We start from the raw sequence: 25,843 nt of genomic DNA on the forward strand, positions 1-25,843 counted from the left end.
ATTATGATGAAAAGACGGATATCTGGAAAATACCAGATGTCTGCAACAAATTTCTTGGTTATAATAGAGAGAGTGACATTATTAAGTTTATGCTTTTTGATATTCATAAACAATGTAAAAACGAGTTGCCTCATAAAAGACCGACTGCATTATCTGTTTTAAAAAGATATAAAGAAATAATGAAGGAAATAATATAATAATGTAAGATATGTTATTTGAATAAAATAATAAAATTTTATATTTATCATAATGCATTTAATCTCATGATACTATTTATAAAACATTTTACAAAACAAATAAATAGATAAAAGCATTTGTATATTCACATTTATTCATCACACTTAAGAATCAATATACACAGCATCCGAAAGGATGAAGCTTTCTGTACAAAACTTCCAATAAATTTCAATTTGATACAAGGGTAGCTTATTTTTCCTATTTAATTTACATTCCTTTTTGTAAATAATACCTGTAGCAAAACTAAGAACCCAGTTTCAAAGTAATACTATTCAACTGTGTAAAATGAAAGTAACTTCAAAAAATTATAAAATGTGCTCTATAAATATTCAAGAAATATTTAATAATTCTTAAAACAAATCACAGACAAGAATGTGTATACATATACAGTATATTGGAGAAAGAGTGGGAGTGGGAAAAAATAATACAGGTCATGGAATGTCTTAAAACAAGAAAATTTGTGTAAATTGAAAAATACATTGAAGCTTTTGTTAAGATTTTGAGATGCTCAGTTTACATTAATAAATGTTGTTATTCTTTCTGTTAATTCTTTTGCTTTAAGTTATTTTATTGCTCACAACTGATATGAAAGGTTTGGCAAGTATACATGCTTTGATACATCACTTAGGTCTTCTACATAATTTTCATTTAGAAGACAAAAACATTTCATAAATATTTAATTATAATAAATTTAACATTTTTTAATTAGCATTCTAAATTATTATTAAATGTAACTTATGATTTTACATACCGGTAGCTTTTTTCAGCAAAATTTAAACATTACATTTTCAAAATAAAGTATTATTAGTACTTTTAAATTTTAGTATATAAATTTTTAATTTTGCAAAATTCCAATGCTTATTTCATTTAACAAATAAATGCATTCAAAACTAATCAAGCAACAAAAACATTTTGATTTTGGCACAATATTTAAAAAATACCTATCTATTTAAAGCATTGGAGACATAGGAATTTTTTTACCAAGGAACTTTATATAACACTCACTTCCCTGATTTAAAAACATATTGAATATTACATAATGCTATGACATTGCTAGCTTGCAAACAGGTGCTAACAATGCAAGCAATACCTTACTAACAACAAAATTTTTAAAACTGGGGAAATTCAAAACAGATAATTCAACAATGTTTATAAACTATAAGTTAATAATCTCATTCAGGCAGTTTGGAAAAGGATATTCAAAGCATGTTTAAGGCACCACAGTGACACAATGCAAAATTTCTGTAAACTCTCAACATTAACACTCCAAATAATTTTAAACATTCCTAAACTTGTATTTTAGGTAAATTTTTTCTTAAATAACTTTTAATACAGTTGATTTGCTACCCATCATGTCTTCTTGTGGAGCAGTTTGCAATTATACTATAATGTATTTACTATCATTGCAAAGCACTTTTAAGTGTCTATAAAAGGCACCACACCAGAATTTAAGATTCTGAATAAAATAATTTCTGAGCACTTCTTTACTACTAAAATTTCAATTCTTCGTCGTCTCACTTAAATAATCAAACTGGTGGAATGCCTTTATAACAAAAATTATGCCATTTAAAAGAATGCAGAATGTGAAGTGTTTGAGTAAATTATTGTAAAGTAACAAAATACTTCTGACAATACTCTTGTTGAACAAATAAGATTGACCAACATGTCTTGTGCTTTTCTTATCATGACGGTTTAATAGTTCGTTTTTTACTAACTCTTGTCCTACTAGCCCGAGGAAGCGTAGCATATGTCACCTAGTTAAAATGTTAAAAAGAAAATTAATATAAAGTATTATATCAAATCTATATTGTTAATTACGTACTTCACCCTGTTTTAATCCAGGCGGAACACTTCTATGAGCTGTACTGTGGATACTCCTTGGAGCTTTATGAACACTTCGTGTACGCCGAAAAACTGGAGCTGATTCACTCTGTGTGACACTATAAAATAAATAAATATTGAATTTGTAAATTTTAAAATAAGCATGTTGGTAATATGGGCTATTAAAATTTCAATCACAGCCTAATATATTATCTAGTATGCTTCGTTACTGGCTTTCATTCTAATTAATAGAAGATATAAATCATTGTCACGAAACATATAACTATATGGAATCTGAGTTAGATTTATAAAATATATTGAACAACATAACAAACATTTCTGGATTATATTGACAAATTACTATGTATAATGACCCACAACATATTAACTGTAAATCAGAAGCATTGCACACGTTTGCCAAACTGTAGCTTATGAGCCACATGCTCTTCTATGTTATTACTGTGACTCCTATATACTTATACAAATTCTTATAAATTTGGTACATACTACTTACATATATTGCACTTTTGCTTCATAAGTGACAATGAAAAAATGAAGGTTTCTAGAAAAATGCAAACATTAAAAACTGAGAATGAAAATCCACAATTGATCCTGATTTTAGGAACATTATTATTCTGGCTGAATAATCTAATTAACAAAATAATGTGTTGTTATGTTTCAAAAATAGTTTCTTGCATTTTTCTAGAAACCTACAGTTTTTAGTTGTATCACTTATGAAGCAAGGGTGCAATATGTAATATTTTTGTAAGTTTGCTGACTATTCTGTAATGTGATATACACACAGACTGTAAGCATAAATTACAACTTACCCTTGAACAGACAACTGAAAGTTTGTAAAGTCAAAAGAGTTAAATAAATGTTTACTAGATATACTGTAGGTAAAGTATACAGTCAAAGTAAAACAACAGTGACATCTACTATAGAAAAGTGATAACTATAGTATTTTCACTACATAATATAAAATAAAACACTGTTCCAATCGATGTGACTCTTGTATATTTCTGATAGGTGATATACGGCTTCTATCATGACAAGGTTTGACTTATTCCTTCCATATAACAAAAAAATTTACTAGGACTTTGCACAAGTTTGTTGTATCACTATAGAATTGAGGTAGAACTGGAAAGAAAGAAGCAATCCCTGAACTACTTAGGCACAGAAGAGGCAATTTTTGTACCTGATGGATGCAGATAGGTAAACTTTGTAGTTGTTGCCACAAAAGAGGCTATCCTTGTACCTGCTAGCCATGAGAGAGACAATCCTTGCACTTACTGACACAGAAAGATGATCCAAGAACAAAGCAATTGTCATCAATTGCTTTGTTTTTGTGGTTTGTTTGTTTTTTGCACTTATTTTCTATTAGGCATATGAAATGCTGTTTTTATTTTTGACCACTAAGCTTACATTCTATTAGGTGTGCTCAGTTGCATTAGTGTGTGTGGATATTGTCACTTTAATACTTTGTACATTGAAAATGAAGTCATGGACTCCTATTTTTTGTATTTAAATGGACCCTCATTGCAATTAATAGCAAATGGCAGTTTTATCAAAATCAACCCATAAAATTTTGAGAACGAACTTAATTCTATAAGCTCATTGAAGGTGTGCTAGTGACTATGGAACATCTCATGACAAAGGAATTTTGAAAACAAAGTCGTGGACCCCATTTTTTATTACATTTTTTGATTTCTCATAGAAGCTAATGGAAAATGGCAAAGTTTAATCAAAACTGATCAAACAGATTTTGAGAACAAACACAATTCTGTAAGCCACAGAGAAGAGGCTTCGCTAATGCTCCACCTAAAATATGATCATAACTTTTTTAACTATTTTTAATATTACTATAACTTATATTTTTTTTTTGTATGAATATGATGTATGATATGATATTAAGTTCTAACATTTGATATACATTAATATTTACTTAAAGTGCTTGCTATGATATCTTTCTAGCAATTTGAATTATAACAAAAAAATTGTATTCATACATATTTGAATTTTATCATCAAATCTGATCCTTTTTCTACAATCTTTCCTGATGTGTAAATAACGGATCAGATTTGAAAAGGAAAATTCTGAAACTTTTTGCATTTTTCTTTACTGACAAAATTCAAAATCATCAATGGATAGTAGTAATAGTCATTTTACAATAATTTCATAATCATAAAAATATTACTACCACCATCACTACTACCTGATGATAAATTCTTATTAAATATATTTTGAATCTATTGTACATAATAATATCATATCGTCATTTTCTTTCAAACTCTTCTTGTTTATATTGATGGAAATTAAACTGATGTAATAGTGCTTTTACAATATATCATTAATAACAAACAAGATCAGTTGCTGCATTATCACAGTGATTTCCAACTGGGATATGCATACCCCAAGGGTATGTGAAAAAAATTAATAATGACAGATGTACTATAAGAATATTTGGATTCCGTGTTGAGGTCTTTAGTGATGTCATGGCACTTGATACTTAAGATAAATATAAAAATATAATTGTATTTTTATTTAAAACTATGTCCTTCCTCCAATGCTTTTTGATGTAAAAAAAAGTTTTTTTAAAAAATATAATTGACTAAGGTGCTATTGCTTGATGAACACATGAAATAAAACTTAGCGAAAATGGGAAATGGTAAAATAAACTGCCAAGGGTATGCAAGTCAAAAAAGGTTGGAAACTGCTGTATTATTCCTTTAGGATGAATCTGTTACTACTTATATATCAAATAGTTGGTAATCTAAATAGTATAACATGTTTTTCCAACATAACTTATTCGTAGACATGAAAAATTTATCTTAGAATTTTTCTCAATCTCTTACTAGGTGGAACACAGAAGCAGTCAAAAAGGCAAAATACAGTTTTTAAAGTTTTATTTGGTAATGTACTGTAGATTTGAGTTACATTTGGTATGGTAAATAAATTGCATTTTTAGCTTAAAATTTACACATTTATCAGTCTTTTGTTTTCAAAGACTTTGAAAAAGATATTTACCATACCAAATGCAACTCAAATATACAATACATTATCATCAAATAAAACTTTAAAACTATATTTTGTGTTGGGAGCCAGTTCTATGCATATCACTTTGTTTAAAAAAAAAAAAGAATGAAAATAAGTATTGTTATATAAATACCTCTGAAATGATTCAACTGTTTAATAGGAACAAAATTAATTAAATAAAAATGACAACATAACAGATTCAACTATACCTATAAAGTTTAAAGACATTGATAAACTAACATAACTAATCAAACTAAACATATTATTTTATAAATTGTTTCATAATTATAATGTTAGTGAATAATTAATAGTTTTTTAATTATAGATATTATTTTAAAATATGTAGATCAATACTTCTTTTATTACATTTATCCAAAATTGCTTAATGTTAAATTTTTTAGAGTTGTCAATATGCAAATCTCTTATTTTATAGTAGTTTTCTATTCATTTCATATTTTATTTAAATTTTGTACTTAAACTAATTTGCATAATGTTTGTGCTTATAAAATTTTACATTATTTACAAATACAAAGCTTTACTACAGGGGTTCCCAACCCTTATTCATGTATAGATTGTTAATAAAATTTTTTCCATCATCATTATATACTTAGTATAGTATATATTATACATATAAATATATTGGCAACAATTTCCTGTATAATTTTTAAAAGGCATTTTCCTACATTTTATTTGAGAGCTAATAACATGCACTGAACCAATAACTGTATGAAATATTGTTGTTTATTTTTATTACAAACATTTTCTAACTCCTTCTGAGTTCTTCAGACTGTCAATCGTAATTAGAAGGAACATTGAAAATCTGTTTTAGAACATAACATTCAACATTCTACCCCCCACATGGATCGCCTCAAATGGTTAGAGGCAGTGGAGATGATTTTGTCGATGGCCTGGCAGGCTCTGCTCGACAACACAGATAAACACAGGAATACACATGCATGACATATTTTTAAAATTTTTGTACATGCTATTTGAATCTATGTTTGAATGTTATGTTCCAAAAAAGATTTTTGAAGTTCCTTCTAATTACTGTTGAAAACCTGAAGAAGAACTTGGAAGGAGTTAGAAAATGTTTGTTTTTCGTTATTTATTTTTATTTTGCACTGGTTATTGGTTCAGTGCATGTTATTAACTTTATTCCGGTGCGGTATGTAGTTATTTATTATTTGAGAGCAAAAAAACAGTGTAAAATTTTAAAAATATTTTAATACAAATTTATCAACCCCATTGGAAAACCCTGCTTTACAGTGATATTATTAGTTCTTTTCAGTTACCTAACTGAATTATTTTAATGAAAAACATTGATATCTGAAATTTAAAATACAATCAGAGGTGATGGTAGGGCTGGTCAAGTGGTGCCAGTACTGTCTCATAAAATTTTCTATACTGCTTGAACAGGTTCAATCCACCCATGAATACAACAATATATTAAATAAATATTTGTTTTATTAAAATATGAATAAAAATATGTCTTAATTAATAAAGAAAACTTTTAATAAAAGATGGTCTGTAAAAAGTTAAACATAATACAGTTGAACCTGTCTTAGATATATCTTGAAAACCTCTTTATCTCAAAATTTACTTCTTCCCCTGCATTTTCAGTAACAATACAATATATTTTCCATGTTTATCTGAAATAATTTTCTCCCAAAACCTCTATATGTCAAATTATGGATTGAAGTGTCAATTATAAATTCAAAGCTCAGTGATTTTGAAATTGTACATTTTGATAGCATAAATTATACAATATATACTGTAGTTGCAATTAATGCTGCTTTTTTTCTGTTTGACTGTGAGTTTGATTTGCATCTTATTGGTTGAAGAAAGTCGGGCATTAGAAACTATTGACAAACTATTTCTGTTAAGGTATGTTTTATTTATACCTAATATAGGTATATCCTGTGCTTGCTATCATATTAAGTTAATAAAATACCATACCTTGGTTTTTGAGATTGGATTTTTTCTGGCTGTGCACTTATCAATCTCTTTGACTGCATCATTTTATTTTTTCTAAATAATTTTCTTTCAAATTTTTCAGGTCAGTCAGTTGAAGTTAATATAGTTTAATTTTATATATATAGTGAAACTGATTAACTTGAATCAATTGGGAAAAATTCAGACTTTAAACTTGAAGATTTCAAGGAATTCAAGTTAACCAATTTTATTAAACATTATGCTAGATGATTGGGGAAAGAAATGACTTGAAGTAAGTGTGACTTAAAGTTATCCAGGTTCAACTGTATTATATTATATGGTATTACAATCAATAAACATTAATAGTTCTATTTAAATTGCTAATAAATTCAAACGATTATTTTAACATCTTACTAGTACAGTCAAACCTCGGGTTATGAATATCTGTTTACAAACAAAATTTTGAATGTCATATTGCCCCGATTGTCATACAATAACTCTGTTGCAAAACAAGTTATGCAGCAAGACAGACAGACACAGTCACAGACTTCACAGACAGTCAACTCTCTATACTTCTTGTGTTAAAGAAAGTTGATGGCCTGACTAATCAATGACAGACTACCAATTCCGGTTAGTGGTGCCGAGATTGCCTTGTGACATTACGATATGAATCATCAATGACATTGTGATTTAAATTAGATTTTAATGCACATATGGGAAAGATACTATTTCTGTTTTTCAGTACATGCCACAATTGAATTTGAATCAAATTAATTAATACCGTGTTAACTGACATTCACTCAAGCATTCACGTTTAAATATGGTTAAGGTTAAATTAAATAACAAAAATTTATTAATACTAGGGTAGCCAGTTAATTAAAACCAAAAGCAATAATTAAGACACTGTCCTTTACTCTGAAACAAACTAAAAATCAAATCAAATCAAATCAAATCAATTGAAACATAATATTTCCAAAAGTGTGGATAAAGCACTTGTCTGTCTTGATTGATTTAGTTATATTTCACTTCATCTAGGCAGAATTGAGTCTCTGTTTATAGCACTTCTTTGTAAAGTATTAGTTTTGGTTTTGGTTTTTTTGACAGTGATGAAACATTTGCTTTTGACATATGAAACATTTTGCTTTTTATATATATATATATACACACACACACATGTATGTAGATATAGATATAATATTATATTGCATGTGTAGGCATTTTATTCATGAAATACAGCTAAAAAGGTAAGCCTTATTGTATTAAGGCTTTGTTTTGGGGGTCAGGAACAGATTAATCCATTTTATATTGCTTCTTATAGGAAAATTTGTTTTGGTTTGAGAACAACTTTTAGGAACAAAGTAAGTTCATAAACTGAGGTTTGACTGTATCTTCTATAACTCTGAATTTTAAAATGGCATTACAATCCAGTTACTAGAGTCAATCCAGACTAATTTAATATTTATGTTTTGTCACATTTTACAATACAATAAATCTTGAAGATTTTAATAAGCCATTACATAATATAATTTACAAACTAAAGACAATACTCATTATATCATAATTAATTACTGTTAATTTTACCATTTATCACTCAATTAAGCATATTTTTGTTTTAAATTAATTATTAAAATCATCAATTTAAATTCATAAACAACATGTAAAACTTTTTAAACGGGATTTAATACTTATTTTGTGTTTGTGTGTGTGTAATGCTAATTTAAAAATACATTGAAATACAGTAGAGCGTCGATAAGTGGAACGATTTTCAGTCGGACTGTGTCGTGCTGAATCGAATGTTTTTGATACTAAATTTACTTCTAAAGTATAATTTTCATGTTTTTTATATTCTTTAATATATTTATTTTGTTTGTACAAAATGCAGAAATAATTTTTAACGATACGATAGCCTCGATGATTATTATAAAAATTTTCGTTAGGTTTAAAATCGACGAAAATTCAACACAAAGTGACACGCAACGGAGAAAAATTCAACAGGAAGTGATATGCAACGGAGAAAAATTTGAACATCGGACAGGTTAATGTATTTTTTCGTACAAAGTCGGAAACTGGAACAAATCATTAACTGGAAGGACCCCAGTCCCCAATTGGTTCCACTTATCGACGCTCTTAATATTAATAATTTTTATTACAGTAAAAATTTATAATTAATGATAATGATGTAAACAGTTATTAAATGTTACACATCAATAATTTATTTTGGCAGTTGGCCAACATTATTTACATAATTACAACTTTAACAAATATTTTATTGCCACTCTGCTAATGTTATTGAATGAGTCAAAATAATTCATGTATGTGTATTGTTTCTGTATAAACATACTATCTATATCAAAGCAATGCTGAAGGAGCTTGATAAATAATCAGATTATTAATACAGTTTCCATATATTTTCTATTCTATATACAAATAAAAAAAATTGCACAAAAGTTTAAAGTTGTATTATTTGTTCAAATTAAATTCTTGAAGTAATAATTTTCTGCCTTACATTTATCTATTATAAAACTAAAAATTAAATAAGATAAAAAATTTAAGATATAGATTTATTTTTTACTTAAAGATGATAATAATATAACTGTAATAAACACTTTCTGTATTCTGTTAGTATTATATTGTATTTTGACTGTCTCATTATAAATTAGATCATTTCTAATAAATATGGATCAATAACAGCATATGTGTGTTAGATTAATAGAATTAAATTAAAAATGCTGCTTTGTTAACTATTAATATATTTTACATCAATGCTTACAGATCATTGATTTATAAACATTGTCTAACATATATATAAACATATGAATTTTATTAGAATTATTATTCAATTTTATAAAAATGTATATATTAGTTCAAAAATTAACTGTGATAAATTTATTTTATTTATTGTTTGAAAATGAAAAGTTTTAAGTATAAAATTTCTTCAAATTGATTTAATTAAAATGTTTAAAAATCTGTTTAAATTCTAGAATTTATGTAACAGGACTAAATTTAAAATATGATTTAAAGGTCTTATTCTAATTTACCTAATCTGTTCATCCTGAGATTCATCACGGAAGCCCTTTTGCTGATCTTCACTATCTGTCAAAATACCTTCTGAAACCCATTTCTGGTGTAATGCTGCTTCTTCTCCACTATCTGTTTCATCTATAATTTAAATATAAATATTCTAATATATTGTTATGATAAATGTTTCTAAAACCACCAAAAATAATTTACATTTATAAATAGAATAAAAATAAATGAATATAAAAACTTACAGCAAATCTAATAAATAAGTCTAATACTAAATCAGTTTAATTAATGAAATTACAAATGTCTCAATATATAATTTCGTATAAGTATTAAATTAAAATAATAATAATTACATGTTTATCCAAATTAATTTTTCTTGTTCAAAATTAGATACATATTACCATATTTACTCGCATATAAGACAACCTGGCATATAGGACAAGGTGTGACTTTAAAGATCAAAATAAAGAAAATTAGATTTATTAATACAATTCGTTTAATCAGAAGCAAAATATCAAATGAACATAAATGCATACATTGTCCTGCAAAAGTTACTGGCATTTTGAACTTTAATTAAGGAAAAATCTTGTAAAATTGACAACATAATTTGTTTGAGTAAAGCTGGACAATCGGAAACCTTTTTTGCCAATTTTTAACAGTCGAATCCACTCTCCGTTGATTACACTTACGAGTTCTCCAAATTTTGATTTCCAAATAATCGTCTGTTTTCACGTGGGAATAGATTAAAACTTACATCGAGCTCCCGTGTGATTTTGGAATTTCAATATGGAATTCAATTCTAAAGCTTTGCTTTTCCTATTGCTATTCATCTTTACTCTCGACAATATACAAGAATGATTCAAACGACCCAGATAAAATACTTATTTTTAAATACATAAGGGTAAGCATCCAGTAAAAAAATGTGAATACATGGTTCACAAAAATTATTTGCAAAAATGCAAAGAATCTTTTGTTTGTGCTTATAGGATGATGTAGAATTTTGAAGCTGTGATAAATTAATAAAAACCTCGTCTTATATGCGAGTAAATACAGCATAAATATATAAAAAAGCATAAATTTTTATTGAAGAGACATAGTTTATGTATTTACTGTATATGTAATTTATTTGAATACAACAACAACAACAACAACAACAACATAGATACAGCTACTTCTTATAATGTTTCACAAGCAATTAAATAAATTACCATGATTCAAGAAAAACAGTGATGAATAGCTATATAACTGTGTATATATATAAAATTTACATTTAATATGAAAGTATTATTTTTCATATTCAAATGGAATGAAATAATACAGCTGTATTGATATTGTAATTGGTTTTTACAAATTTGCAAGGTAGAATTTTTTAAATCCATCTAAATAGATAATAGATAAACAGAATAAAGTAAGAAAACAATTTAGTGAGAGATACATTTTCAATGATTAAGTCATTATTCCATTCAAATCTAAATGCAAATAATCTGTTGTAAACTAATTTTGAATACCAATTCATCAAACTAGTTTAAACAGGAAATTCTCATTCATATATTTTCAAGCACAATTTGTAAATTTGTGTGTGATATTTTGTACTTTTGTTTAACAAATCAAATTATTTTTATTTTAAAATCTTTGAATTTTAAAAAATCATTTGTTACTGTTAAATTTTATTGGATAAGTACTACTATATTCTCCAATGGAATAAATAAATTTTATTCTGCAGAAATATATAAAATTGAAAGTTAAAACAAAGTAGTGATTAGAAATACTATTAAATATTTTAGAAAGGAAAAAGAAAGCAATGAATTTTCATTATAAGGTAGATGTATTAATGAGTGAAATAATAACTTTGAAGAGTAAATGATAATTTGATATTATTGTTTTCATAATATAATTTTTTTTAGTATAGACTATTCTTTAGTATAGAATCTAATCTTTCTTTCATGATTTTATTTATTACTAGTATATATTTACATTATATTTAAATCAGAAAATAAGATGTCTAATTTACAAATAAGTAAACATTTCAAAGAAACTACTCATAAAAAAATCCCCAATTTTCTGTTTAATATTTTACTGTTTGTTATAATCAATAATCATTTATTTATAAAAATCAGGTTTTATTAGTCACTGTACCTAATGTAGGTAACTCAAATTCACATATTGAAACAGTTTATTGCGAAAATAAGCTTATTAATTTTTCTACATTTAAATAAATTAATATTCAATAAGAATATAAAAAAATTTATATTAATACAAAATATATTAAATTATAGTATGTAAACTACACAACTATTCAAAGAATGAATTTAAGATTCAAGCAGAAACTTGAAATTTATTTCTTCAAATTGTTCAAATCAGTTATTCTATCTGATTATTCACTCTATCATTCTTTGTAAAGAAGGAAAAAATTTTTGATCCTGGTACAAAAGAACTAAATCTGCATTTCTGGAATAATGAAAATGTGATAATGTAATTACTTATTAATTAACTTCACCAAAAATATTTTTGTTGCTCAGATAAAAGTTATCATTTTTCAAGTAATTATTTTAGAGCTACTAATTAGATTTATAGAGCTTAAAGTTTTGATTATAATACAATATACAACAGCAGAATTTTAGACGGAAGTATTAAAGACAAATTATCTAAATATATATTAGTTAATTTTAAAAATTGAAATTTAATGGTCTGCATATTTTTAATTTAAACCAGTAGTTACATTGTTTGTTTTGTACAGTTTTTGAGCATATAGTAATGTGAAAAATTTACTGAAAGTAGTCTGACAATGTATTTGGTTTTCTTCAGACAGCACACTTAATAACAAATTTGTTCTCTCTGTTTATTCAGCAGTTTGGATTGTTTTCTGAATTACATTTCAGTCTAGTTGTTCTTTATTATATGTAAGTTTAATGTTATAAAAAATAAAATACTTAATGAAATCAACATACAATGTGGAAGTAATTAAAAGAATTAAAACCCAAAACCCATCAATTGACGATAATGACAAACATATTGTACGAAAGAAGCCATTATTTTTAGAAGGACAATTCTGAATTTTGTTGAATTGAGTGAATGCGACTTGGGATATGCAATTTTTGTTGTATATTAAGCAAAAAAGAAGGTAATGATAAAGCTGGAAGAAGTAAAACATTCTTGTTAGATTTTTCTCTCAATTTAAAATTTAGACTCAGTTTAATTCTGCTTAGTAAAGTATGATATGAAAATAATAGAAAATGTCATTGAAAATGCATAAGATGCCATTCTCTGTACAAAAGTTAAATATTCAACTAAACAAGACTAAATATTCAAATATTTCTGGATTATAATTTTTCAAGTGCAATAGCATTTGGAAAGTTATAATCCAGAAAGCCAAGCTTCAGAAATGATAACAGTAAAATTATTAAATTAGTGAATCATCATTAAACAGTTATTATCCAGTACAAATTGTTTTACTAATTGCATTGAACAATTCTTACAATTTGTTGTTTTTTTAAATTTAACTGTATAGTTAAAGATGACTGAAATATATAGATGACTTAATTATATGGATTACTGTATAACATGCATCAATCAAGAACAAATGTCCTTGATTGATGCATAACTGAATTTATCCTGGATTATTGTATATGCAACTAACAATGACTAATTAAAATAAAATATTTAGACAAGGTTATCTTATAATTCTGAATTCAATAAAATTACTATTCAATTGAAATTTTAAATTTCAGTATGGAGATGCATGTGGAATTATATTTCAGTTACTTAAAATATGTTCATTTCAATTTCTTTATAAATGATTTTTGTTTTTTGTTCATGCAGTCCAAATATTTTAATTGATATTTTCTATGTTAACTTTGTCTGTAATACAATTATATTTCACTTATCTATAATAATAAAATTTATTTTGTTTTGAATAAATTATAATTACTTTTAGAAAGTATAGTAAATTATATTTAAATATTTCCTTACCACATTGAGTATTACGACGTGTTCTTGCTGAAGAGTACTGGGAAGCACTCCTGTCATCTTGTCCCAAATCACTCATACTGTAACTTTTGCGCAAATGACTGACCAGAGTTGCTTGACCCTGAAAATATAAATTTTATAATAAATTTCCTAAAAATTGTAATTAGAATTATTCTTAAGAATTTGTTTGTTCCAACTAATAAGGAATTATTTGTTTCATAAAGCTTCAATAAGTGTTTTTTTTTTTTTAATGAAATGTATTTGAATTATCATATTTAATAGAAATGATTTTTTATTTTCATTTTAACCTAATTTTAGGTCATAATTTTACATTGGAATAAATGTAATGAAAATACATTTTGAATTCTATCAATATAATAGTATATTTGCAAATAAATTTCCAATCTTATACAAAATTGTATAAGGAAGGTAAGTACCAATTCCAAAAAAATTCAGTTTTCTGGCACTTCTGGAATTGTTACTTAAGAAACCTTGATCAAAAATAGACTGCTGAAGCAAATGTATAAATGTAAAAGAATACATAATGAAATAAAAATTATTACATTATTTCATATCTATTAAATTAATATAATTAATATTATCTGAATACTAGATAAAACATTACAAATGAGCATATTTAATAATAGACCTACACACACACACACACACACTCTCCATGGAATTATAAAATACTGAAATAATATATGCACACCTTTAAGATTCATTTTAAGAGACAGGAAACATACTGGGTTATCAATTAAAGTACTCCATGTGCTGTTTAGAGAAATGTTTAGCAGACCAAAGGCAATTTTTTTTTAATGAAAATGTTCTATTGTGGTAATATTTTCATAAAAAGATTAGTATAAAAACTACTTTGGCAATTTTCACATTGCAAACAACAAGAAAGCATTTTCTTTGGCATAAGCTCGTGTTCAGCCAAGTTCTAAGTATAAAAGTGGATACAACTGTCGAATGCAATTCTTATTAGCTACAATGACCATCACCTTGTTGGAATGTCCATTTCTTGTGAAGCTGTTTTCTGAAAAAATGCTGTGGCTACACTTTGGAAATTTTGTTGTCATAAGAATGTATGCCAAGGATCATTGACTTCACAAGCTCTCAGGAGAATGGTTATTTAGTTCAAGAAAACTTGACATTTGGAAGTGATAAGTTCATGACCTCAACCGTAATGGACACAAACTTATCACTTCACAAGTCATTGAACAATTAACAAATAATGTTGCAGACTCCAATGGTATACATGCAATGCCATACAGTTGAATTTATTCTATAGCACAGCGTAGAAAGTACTAAGAATGTTGGTATAGCAGTTCCTTGCTGCCAACATGGAAATCTGACATTTCATTGACCTTTCTTTCTAGAATGAAATTGGATGTGTCATGGTGCCATGAAAGATCCTGTGGAGAATGAAGCATATTTTTATTTCAGTAAAACTGATAATTGTTGTATTAAGAGCAAGAAAACACATTTTCCAGTAGATTCCTAAAGTTACAGTTTGATGTGGATTCATAGCCAAATTATTCCTTGAATCATTCTTGGAAGAAGTTAGTCCTAATGAATTTGACATGCTGTGTGCTAGCCAAGATACCAAGAGATGTTCCAAAGTTTTGTTGTACCCCAACTGCAACAGTGGTAATGCCTTGAGACAACCATTTTATGTCTTTATTAAAGTCTGAAATGGTGGATGCATCCACATATCAGATGTAAGTTTCTGAAAAAATATTTTGCTGATAACAGCAATTCCTACTGTCTTACTGTGTGTTTCTATTGCCTGGCTATCTCCTTCTCCAGATCTTAATCTGTGTGAATTTGGTTGTAGGATACTTAGTGTGGACATGTTGCAAATTTGACAGCCTTAAAAGACAGTATCACACTGCAAGTGAGAAGCATCAGAGTGAATCAGTTTTGGATACCATTGAATGCACTGCACTGTTCACTGCTTTCAGAATGAGAACTAGATTGAGAAGTATTCTCTGCATTGTTATGGTCTCTGTATAGCATAAGTGTATTGTACAGATAAAATAATCATTGCTAGACTGCTAAATATCTCTCTAGACAGTGGTGAGTGGGGATACTTTAATTATGATCTCAGTATTTATATCAAATTTTTGATATAAATACTGATATAAATCATTAATATTAAAATACTAAGGTGTAGATAAATAACTAAATAAAAATAGCATATTAATCAATATAAAATAATTAAGGTTTATTAAACATTATATTTTGCAATACAAACATGTTTATAAAATATTTTAAAAAGCAGAAAAAATAAATTATAGTTAAGAATGTGCATGTACTAAAATAAAACCAGTACTTGCCTTTAGAGCTGTCTGCATTACTACGGCAGTGGCATAACTTAGACCCCTAGAACCAAGTTGAAGCATAGTAGCATAGCCTTGGTCCCGTGCCTTAGCAATGTAGTCATCTATTTCCTAAATTGAATTTTCAATAATTTATAGTTTGTTTTTAATATTATACAGCGCATTCTTGCTGATCTAAACTAATTATTATATTGATCTTTGATTTTAGGATTAATGGGGTTGTATATATAAAAATAATAAAAAAGATAAGTCAAAAAAGTGCTAACAAATATGATGTGTTTTAAACAATAATCTACAATTTTTTGTTGTTTTTAGCTAAAACGTTTAATGGAAAAACAAATAAAATTGATTTGGATTAGCAAGAGTACACTGTATATGTATAATTCATTTATTTTGAAAAATTAACAGAAACAGGAATAATTTATTGTATTTTTAGTACTGATACATGAAGTTTGTACTATCTCTTGACGGTATTTGTTACAAGTACTGTTGGTAAAAATAGTAATTTAATAATTATCAACATAATTGACATTATGAATGAAATAACCTTGAATTATAATTATCTTCAGACGGGATTAGAATTAATTAGGAGTTTACCTTTAATTTTTTGCAAATTATATTAAAACTTATTTTAGTTTTTATTTTCCACATTAATTTAAACAAGATATAGATATTTATTTTCAGCATAATTTATTAAAACTTAAAGTATAACTAACCTTCTCACGTCTAGTCAGCTGGGGGTGAACAAATCTTCTATATAAAATACTGGACCCTTTAGTAGCTGGTGATAGCAACCATAATACAAATAAAATCTTCATTTCATAATAGAAAGGAAGCCTAAAGTTTGAAAGAAACATTTTAATACATATTTAATATATATGTATATATTAATAATTTGCAATTAGACATTAAAATTTTAAAAATATTTCCTTTTAACTTTAGTATGTTAAATATGTTTTTAAGTTCTTAAAATATCTATATATTATTATTAAGCAATATATATTAAGCTAAAGATATATTATTATTATGCTGAATTTTCTCAATATTTTTGGAATTATTGTTAAATTTATTTCATTCTTAAAGAAATACTGTCAAACCTCAGTTTACAAACTTAATTCATTTCTAAAAGTTGTTCTCAAACCGAAACATAAGAAACATCGAAACATAAGATTTTTCCATAAGAAACAATATAAAATGGATTAATCCGAACCCCCAAAACAAAGCCTTAATACAATAAGGCTTATCTTTTTAACTGTATTTCATGCATAAAAATGCCTACATATGTAATATAAGATTATTTTATATATATATATTTAAAATGAATAAGTGATAAAACATTCTGCTTTTAATAAATATATATGTATATATATTTATTAAAAGCAGAATGTTTCATCACCATCAACAAAAACTGAAACCAAAACTAACTCTTTACAAAGATGTGCTATAAATAGAGACTCAATTCTGCCTGGATAAAATATAACCAACAATCAAGACTGACAACAAGTACTTTACCCACACTTTCAGAAATGTTATGTTAAAATTGAAATTAATTTTGAATTTTAGTTTCAGTGTAAAGGCCAGAGTTTTAATTCATTGGCTACTTGGTATTAATAAATATTAAATATTAATATTTAAATTTATTAATATAATATTATATATGTATCATGTTATTTAATTTAAATTAAGCATATTTAAATATGAGTACTTGAATGCCATAAAGATCAAAGGCTGATGCTCATTGGTTAATACCCAAATTGATTCATTCCATAAATTTTAGGAACATACATGACTATAATTTGTTACAATGACATCATACAAATTATAGCCAAGAGACATGCCTGATAAGCAGGACATGTGCCCACAAAGTGCTGATGGGGGAAACCTCAGGATAAACAATCTGTTGGATGCCCTCCATTGTGATAGAAAGATGGACTACAGAGGGATCTACAAAGAGTGGGTGTGTACTGCCTGGGTGGATGCAAGAGCTACAAGACAGAGAAAAATGGAAGGAGGTTATTGCAGTGGCTAAGGGCCCAAGAGGCTCAAATAATCATTGAATAATATTTAAACATGAATACTTGGATGCCATTTATATTACATAAATAAATGCCAATTAATGCAGTTTTTACAAATTAATTTGATTTAAATTCAATTGTGACGTGTGCCATTAAATAGAAATAGTATCTTTTCTGCATGTGCATTGAAATCTAATTTAAATTGCAATGTCATTGATGATTCGTGTCATACATAACATCTAATGATGCGAGGTGATCTTGGCATGAATCAGTGGTCTGTGCTGATTGGTCAGGCCACCAACTTTATTTAATACAGGAACTATTGGAGATGACCATCTATGGACAGCTCTTACCATGTAGCTTGTTCGGCAACTGGGGCAAATATGGCATTCAAAATTTTGTTTGTAAACTGAATTGTTCGTAAGCAGAGGCATTCGTAATCCAAGGTTTGACTGTACTTTTAATTCTAACTTAAATACTAATAACATACCAAAATGACACAAAAATGTCTGCAAAAGTTTCTATGCAAGTAAAAAGTGCAAATACTATCCAATACATCATCCATTTTACCTGAAAAATAATTTCAATCTTTGAATTACATATTCTGTTAAAAAAATTAATTATTTGAGAATTTGTTGTTAAAATCAAGCATTTAGAATTTATATGGTCACAGAGAATTACTATTAATTAGACAGAAAGAGAATAATGACAAACCTTTGTAATAAATATAAAATTGTTTATCAGATTATTTTAATATATGATTTTGAAAAATTACAAACATAAATTAAGATATTAATAAACATGCTAATGAATATTATATACAGTCAATCTCAGTACAGTGATTATCAATATAATGATAAGAAATGTAATTTCCTATAGTTTATGAAATCCTATTAGTTAAAAGTAAAAAATTTCTGATTGAACAATATTCAAAAATCTATTTAGTGATACATGTTTTTTTACTGTACTTGTAATCAATGAAGGGAACCAGTTCTAACTTTTTCTAGAACAGTTTAGCTTTTTTCGGGTTTGAATCTATCATTTCCAATTTTTCAAAAATTATAAATTATAGTAAATCTGTATGTTAGTCAAAACCTGAATCTGTTATTACTAGTAAAAGTAATAATATTGTAAGAAAGCCCTTTTACTTTTAGAATTAGTGTAATTTGCAACACTAAGACTCTCCTATATAATTTCTTAGAGAACTTTGTTGTTATGCTAAATGAGTTTAAATTTCTCTTAGAAACTGTACACAAATGTGTTGCAAACTACACTTATTAAAATAATTACAAAAAGCATTTGCTTTAAGAAATTATATTTTAAAATTAGTTTAGTTTTACTTTGTCTGAATCTCCCTAGGCAAAAATGAACTGACTGATTTTGGATTTTGATGTTTAACATATACTGTAGAAATAATTTGCAATAAAATCACTTAAATCTTCTACTTGAAGAGACTAATACTACATGTTTCTCTATTCTAACATTGTCTGACTGTGTAGAAATAACTCTATTTGTAGTCTAACAATGTTAAATGTGGAAGGTGATACTTTCTAAAAAAAACTCTCACTATAACAATAAATCTCTGTACAATATTTTTTTCATGTTCTGTTAAATATCACTATAGAGGGATTTGACTAACTCAAAATATCACTAATAACTAATAATTATTTTTGATCAAATAAATTTAGATTTAAAAAGCTTATTGTAAATATCTTAAAAATCATTATTAATTCTGATAAATATGTATTTTTGCATTCATAACTTTTCCATAAATTAAGTTTTTTAGAAAATATATATTAAAAAGTTTCTGGAATTTTAATATTTAAAATAATTCTGAAATATGACAAGAGTTTTTACATTATTAAAGAAAATAATTTTAAGTATTAATAATAAATAAAATTTATGCAAAAGGAAAGATTATATTTGATCATTTATACGAAAAAGATATTTTTGCTTAATTTTTATTTTAAACTTTTAAATTTTAAGCTTTAAATTTTAGTTTTTTAATAATATATACATTGAAAATTTTAAATCAATACATCATCTTTGTCTTTATATTATATATACTTAAAACTATAATAAACAGAATTAGATTAAATTTGAATTTAAAGATATTTCCTGTTTTTTAATTTGAAACACATCTAATTTTCAAATATATGAAACAATACAATCATATTCTAAAAATTTTTATTTGGTGAGTAAAATTATATTGAAGGTTAAACTATTAAAAATATTCAAATTTTCAAACATGATAATTCAGTATAACTTAAGCATATTATTTCATGAAATTATATAATCTTTTTAAAAAGATTGGTATAATACAATTTTTAGATGGAAATATCTTAAGATAAAAAGTTTAATATATTATTAATTTTCTTCTTATTGATCACTTTTTTCATTATATTATTTATAAAATTTGATCTATTACTACATTTATCTGACAATATAAATGTATTATATGACATATAGATTAGTACAGATAGTTTATTAATCAAAATACATAAATGTGTGTTTGTATGTCCATTCTAGTAATTATGCTTTCTGAGGTAATACTTAAATTCATAACTTAAATGTTACTTCAGAAAGCATAATTGCTAGAATTACCAATGATAAATTAAAGAAATAAAATTCATATAATGATTTATATTTATTGTGAATGTAATAGAAAACATTATTTGTTTTAGATATCAGTTTTAAATATTATTTTATAAAATTTATGTATGTACAATGTATGTATATACTACAATTTACTCTTATGAATATTTCCTAGAATATTTTCAATTACTATTTTGAAAATGTAGGCAGTGACAACAATATATAAGACTGAATTTTTTAATACTCATATGATTCAATTGTAAATTATCAATTACAACTTATCTATTGTTTTATTATCCATTATAAATATTTGTGAAATGATTTTTTCTGAACCATTGATCTAAAGTATTTATTAAATTGACTAAATAAATAAATTTAACAATTTTAGCATTCATGAATTGTAATTGTCTCAACTAAACATGGCATTAGTTTGGATCTTTATTGTGCTATATTTAGATCTGCAAGAATAGCAAATGTCAGAAAGAACTCCTTAGCTAGAAAACTGCCTAAACATGAAGTGAAATAAATTTTGTTTGTATTTCATGCACATACATTTACAATTTCAAAATTCTTAAATAAATGGATTATAAATTAAATCAAAATTAGAACTGAGCATTTTTTTCAATTTTTTTTCCTTTTAATTAACAAATTACATTTAAAGTTTCTATTTTAGCATGCTTAAGTATATTGTAAAATAATTATAATTAATACAGTTTTATTTTTTGTACTGAGTTAATATACTATAATTTATAGATTTAATTATCTTTAAATTAATTATTGATTATATCATAAAAATTATAAAAAGAAATTACATTATTTAATAATGCAATTTCTCTTATAAAATTTCTGTAAAAATGTGAGAGATGAGGAAAAATAAACTTGTAGCATTTATAAAATATTTCAGAGAATACAGGCATATCTTGCTAGTATGGCAGGTTAGGTTCTGGATCATTATATAAATCAACTATTGCTTTAAAATGAATCACATCCTTTTTTCACTTGCCAGTGCATATAAAAGCCTAAAAACATATTTATACTGTTATTTATTAAGTATGCAGTAGTATTAGACCTTAAGAAAAATAAGAACATGTACAAAAATACTAAATAAGTAAAAGAAAAAGTCCAAAAACTCCTTAAGTGCAAAGCAAGTACTGAAAGTAATAAATATGAATATAAATGAGAAGTGCTTTAGTAGAAAAGTTCTCTAAAGTGAGATATGCCTGTGATGCATTATCACTTGCAAACTTTTAGATGTACATTATATTATTCTCTTGGTATCTGTGAAAAACTTATATTGGGCTACTATGAACTTTTTAAATCTTATCATATTTATTTTCTAAAAAAATATTCACATATATTTCAGTTTTTTTCAAGTCAGATATGTTTATAGACTAAACTTCCAAGCAAAATAAGAATCTTGTGTGTAAACAATGTCCGTTTTATTTAATTCTTTCACTCTCTTGGAGCTAAAAGTATGTTTTTAGCATATTACAGTTGCCCCATAATTTGGCCATGCTTGCAATGAAGCTATATGATGAGGAACAAACCCAAGAAATTCAAGCTAACCCATCTTGAAAAAATCCCTATGGATCTGACCCAGATTCAAATCTGGCTCTTTCAGAATGGAAGGTTTATGGCCTTAGCCACCTTGCCATCTGCCTAAACAGTATCAAATTAGAACAATTATAGACTAGAAAATAAAACACTAAAATAAACATATTATTTACAATATTATTACCAATTAATAACAGCATAAATATTCAATAATTTACAAGAAAACAAACTAATTTGTAACAACTATTTAATGAGTGCAATTAACAACAAATTCTCTTTAATGTATACTTAAAATTATGAAAATATTAAAGAAATAGATCGAAAATTTTACTTACATATTCTTTCACATTCTTTGTTTTGACTGCTTTATATGAGGCATATGCAGGATACAAAGTGCCAAACACTAATCTGTAACAAGAATAGAAGTATTGGGCCATGAAGGGTATGCAGGCACAGGTAAACAAATTTATCAACACTATGTTACCTGCCGTAACCCGTAAATAATAATCATTTTCCATAGTCCATTATAGTTATTGTAGCATTTAAAAAATACATATACTAAAAATCTAGTAACTAACTAGCACCAAGGATGGAATGCACTACAAGTTTGGTCAGAACGTGCTTTTAGCACCTGCCACCCAATTCTCAATTCCACAAACTGTGAACGACCTTTGACTTCTGTCCACCACACAAACCACGGAGGCACGATCATCATCGAGAGATTCACACAACTGAAAAGTGCATTCAGTATATCATTCCATATTTATCTCACGATGTACTAAAAGACAAGTTATTTCAAACAAAAACGATGCCTTTCTTCACCAAACAAAAGTCTCGATTCCAGCTGATTCCATCTGCAGTGCACGGATCAATATATTCTACCGTGCTGCAGACCTTTCCATCTCCATACGAGCGATGCCAGACGGTTTTCCTTTTTTTACTTGCAATACATTTCTTCTCGGAAAGTGTGTATAAATAAACAAAAAGGATGCCAAATTTTCAAGTCTGTTTATCTTCAATCTTTAAGAAAACATTCGCATTTGTTATTGTCTTCTAAGATGGCCGGCAAACGATTACGAGTACGGGATGCGACGGAAGAGATATATTGCGCAGGTCGCGCTATAGTTTCGAATCGAGTGAGGGTGGACAAAAGGACCTTACTTACTTGAATATCCAGAACAGAGACATGAAGAAGATCCGGGTCGATTTTCTTTTAAAAATTTACCGGAGGGCACGTGCGAGCGCCTTTTATTCTCACTTTATTTTGGGCGCATACCTCATCATTACTGTGCAGTGCCAAAATTCTCTTTCTTTCTCTTTCCCCCCCCCATATCATTTAGCAAACAAAAGATCTCTTGTTTTTTTCTCTTAACAATTACACTGCATCTGCTAAATTTGTGTGAAAACCGTTAATTTCTAGGAAGAGTAATTCAGAGAGTAATTTGATATGCAGCATAGAACAACTTCTCCAGAGTAAACTATCCAAAAATACATTTGTAACTGCCATTTGGCGAGCGACGCAGTTCATCGCCTTCGTAATAGTTTCTAAATCTCATTATCTGTTCGCAAAAAAATTCGAAAGATATGCAGAACTATATTCTATGGCGTAACTACATATAAAACATCCTCGTATTTATACTTTTACATTAGTCATCAGATGATGAAGCCGAAAATAAACTTCACCTTCAACTCGACCACGTGTCCTACTTTCCTACTTGGAACAAATTTACATGATGAATTTTAAAAGTACATTTTAACATTTGAAATTCATCAGGCAACTTATAAAAGAGATGGTCGATAATCAGATATTTTTCTTAGATATTATTACCGTTTTCTATGTTTCTACTTTTATAACAATCCGGTCTTTATTATGTCACATTTATCTTCGCATTAGCTTCGCATACCTCAATTACAGAGCGGATTTTCTAATTGACGATAATATTCGACCCTGCTGAAGTTACAATACACTGGCTTAGAAACTGTCGCCATCTGGCGCCGAAAACAAAAAGTACAAACGGCCTTTACATCTTGTTTTTGTTATTCCTTTTGAATTCATCAGCAGAGCGTGCCCTGATTGCTTTGATTATTAGAAACACACGCATGCATATTTAATTAAAAAAACAAAATATATATATATGCATTTCGGAGTGAATTAAATATAGAATCAATATATCTGAAACTTCGGTATTGAAAAATAAACGGAGTAAATATCTTATGCGTGGAAATTCAAAAACCGATTTTGCGTATTTTTTTTTTTTTTTATCAAATCCATTCTCGAACAAACTTAGTGCTTTTTACACCTGGCTAGTAGCCAAAATATGTGGTTATCTGTGCGGAAAATTGTAACGGTAGGTGGTGGTGGAGCGAAGAAAAAAATCTTTCACAATGGATATAATAGCGCAATATACATGTTCACTAGTGATACGACATAGCGCATGCACTATCTATTCAAATTTTCAAATTTTTTTATGGTTAAAAAATTCTCTAAGGGAATTTTACAACTTTTATTTATCCTTGGTTTTAATTGTTTCAGAATTAAACCAGTAATTTAGGTTCAAATAATAATAATAATAATATAAAAAGTAAAAACAGTATTAAAGAAAACTTACCACAGTTTGTAAATAAGGGCAAAAATATGTATATTATTCTCAGTTTTAAAGTATTTAAAAAAAATTTTTTTTTAAATAATCTACAAAAATCGTTTAACAAATATAACATGCAATAAAGTAAACATATGTTTTCAAACACTAGGTACAAAGATTTTGCAATGCATAACTTTATATATATATACATTTTGTAAACATATTTTTGATAAAATATGAAGGTGATAAGAATAATTGAATAATATAAAAATTAAATTTTTGTTTATCATCTTAAAATAATAGCTGTTTATAAGAAAGTATAGTGAATAACAGAAACATTTATTTAAATGATAAGGTTGTATTTGCAACAGTCTTTCCTCCTTGAGAAAAATTAGGTTAACAAAATTAGTCCTAATAATAATATCTTCAAATTTGCAACTTAAAAATAAATAAATGATCCATTTTTAAAAGATTTTCCAAGAGATAAAAATATCTAAGAATTTCTATATCAGATTTAATGAAAATATAAACAACTTTATTAATTTGGAGTTACCTGAAGTTATTTGTATGTAGATAGAATAGTTAAAATTGTAAACAACTTTTTTCTTTGTTTTTTTTTAATATTATTGCTATATAGGTCAGGTCAGAATACCAGTTTTGAATCTTTGTGAATGCATGTAATTTTTTTTATTGCATAATATCTCTCAGTGATTATGACATTAAATTTCTAAAA

General features: G+C 26.6%; 3 protein-coding genes across 5 annotated transcripts in view; 1 reads left to right on the plus strand and 2 right to left on the minus strand.

The window, feature by feature from the left end:
• Nucleotides 1-25,843, minus strand: part of LOC136976684 (histone H4) — a 186,223-nt gene that overhangs the window by 140,569 nt on the left and 19,811 nt on the right. The window lies entirely within an intron of this gene.
• Nucleotides 1-25,843, plus strand: part of LOC136976685 (probable JmjC domain-containing histone demethylation protein 2C) — a 146,212-nt gene that overhangs the window by 1,702 nt on the left and 118,667 nt on the right.
• Nucleotides 302-25,843, minus strand: part of LOC136976678 (receptor expression-enhancing protein 1-like) — a 44,129-nt gene continuing 18,587 nt past the window's right edge. Inside the window, exons 1-9 of one of the 3 annotated variants that reach the window (XM_067272040.1) lie at nt 23,694-24,090; nt 22,864-22,936; nt 18,870-18,949; nt 17,081-17,201; nt 16,362-16,475; nt 14,023-14,140; nt 10,065-10,185; nt 2,060-2,177; nt 302-1,991 (exon numbers count right to left, since the gene is read on the minus strand). In XM_067272040.1, the coding sequence (XP_067128141.1) occupies nt 1,920-1,991; nt 2,060-2,177; nt 10,065-10,185; nt 14,023-14,140; nt 16,362-16,475; nt 17,081-17,201; nt 18,870-18,949; nt 22,864-22,936; nt 23,694-23,716 (840 nt within the window). In that variant the 5' untranslated portion in view covers nt 23,717-24,090 and the 3' untranslated portion in view covers nt 302-1,919. The other 2 variants (XM_067272041.1, XM_067272039.1) reach the window with 2 other exon arrangements.

Source organism: Centruroides vittatus, unplaced genomic scaffold (assembly GCF_030686945.1).
Source record: "Centruroides vittatus isolate TY-2023 unplaced genomic scaffold, ASM3068694v2 contig_417, whole genome shotgun sequence".
NCBI lineage: Eukaryota > Metazoa > Arthropoda > Arachnida > Scorpiones > Buthidae > Centruroides > Centruroides vittatus.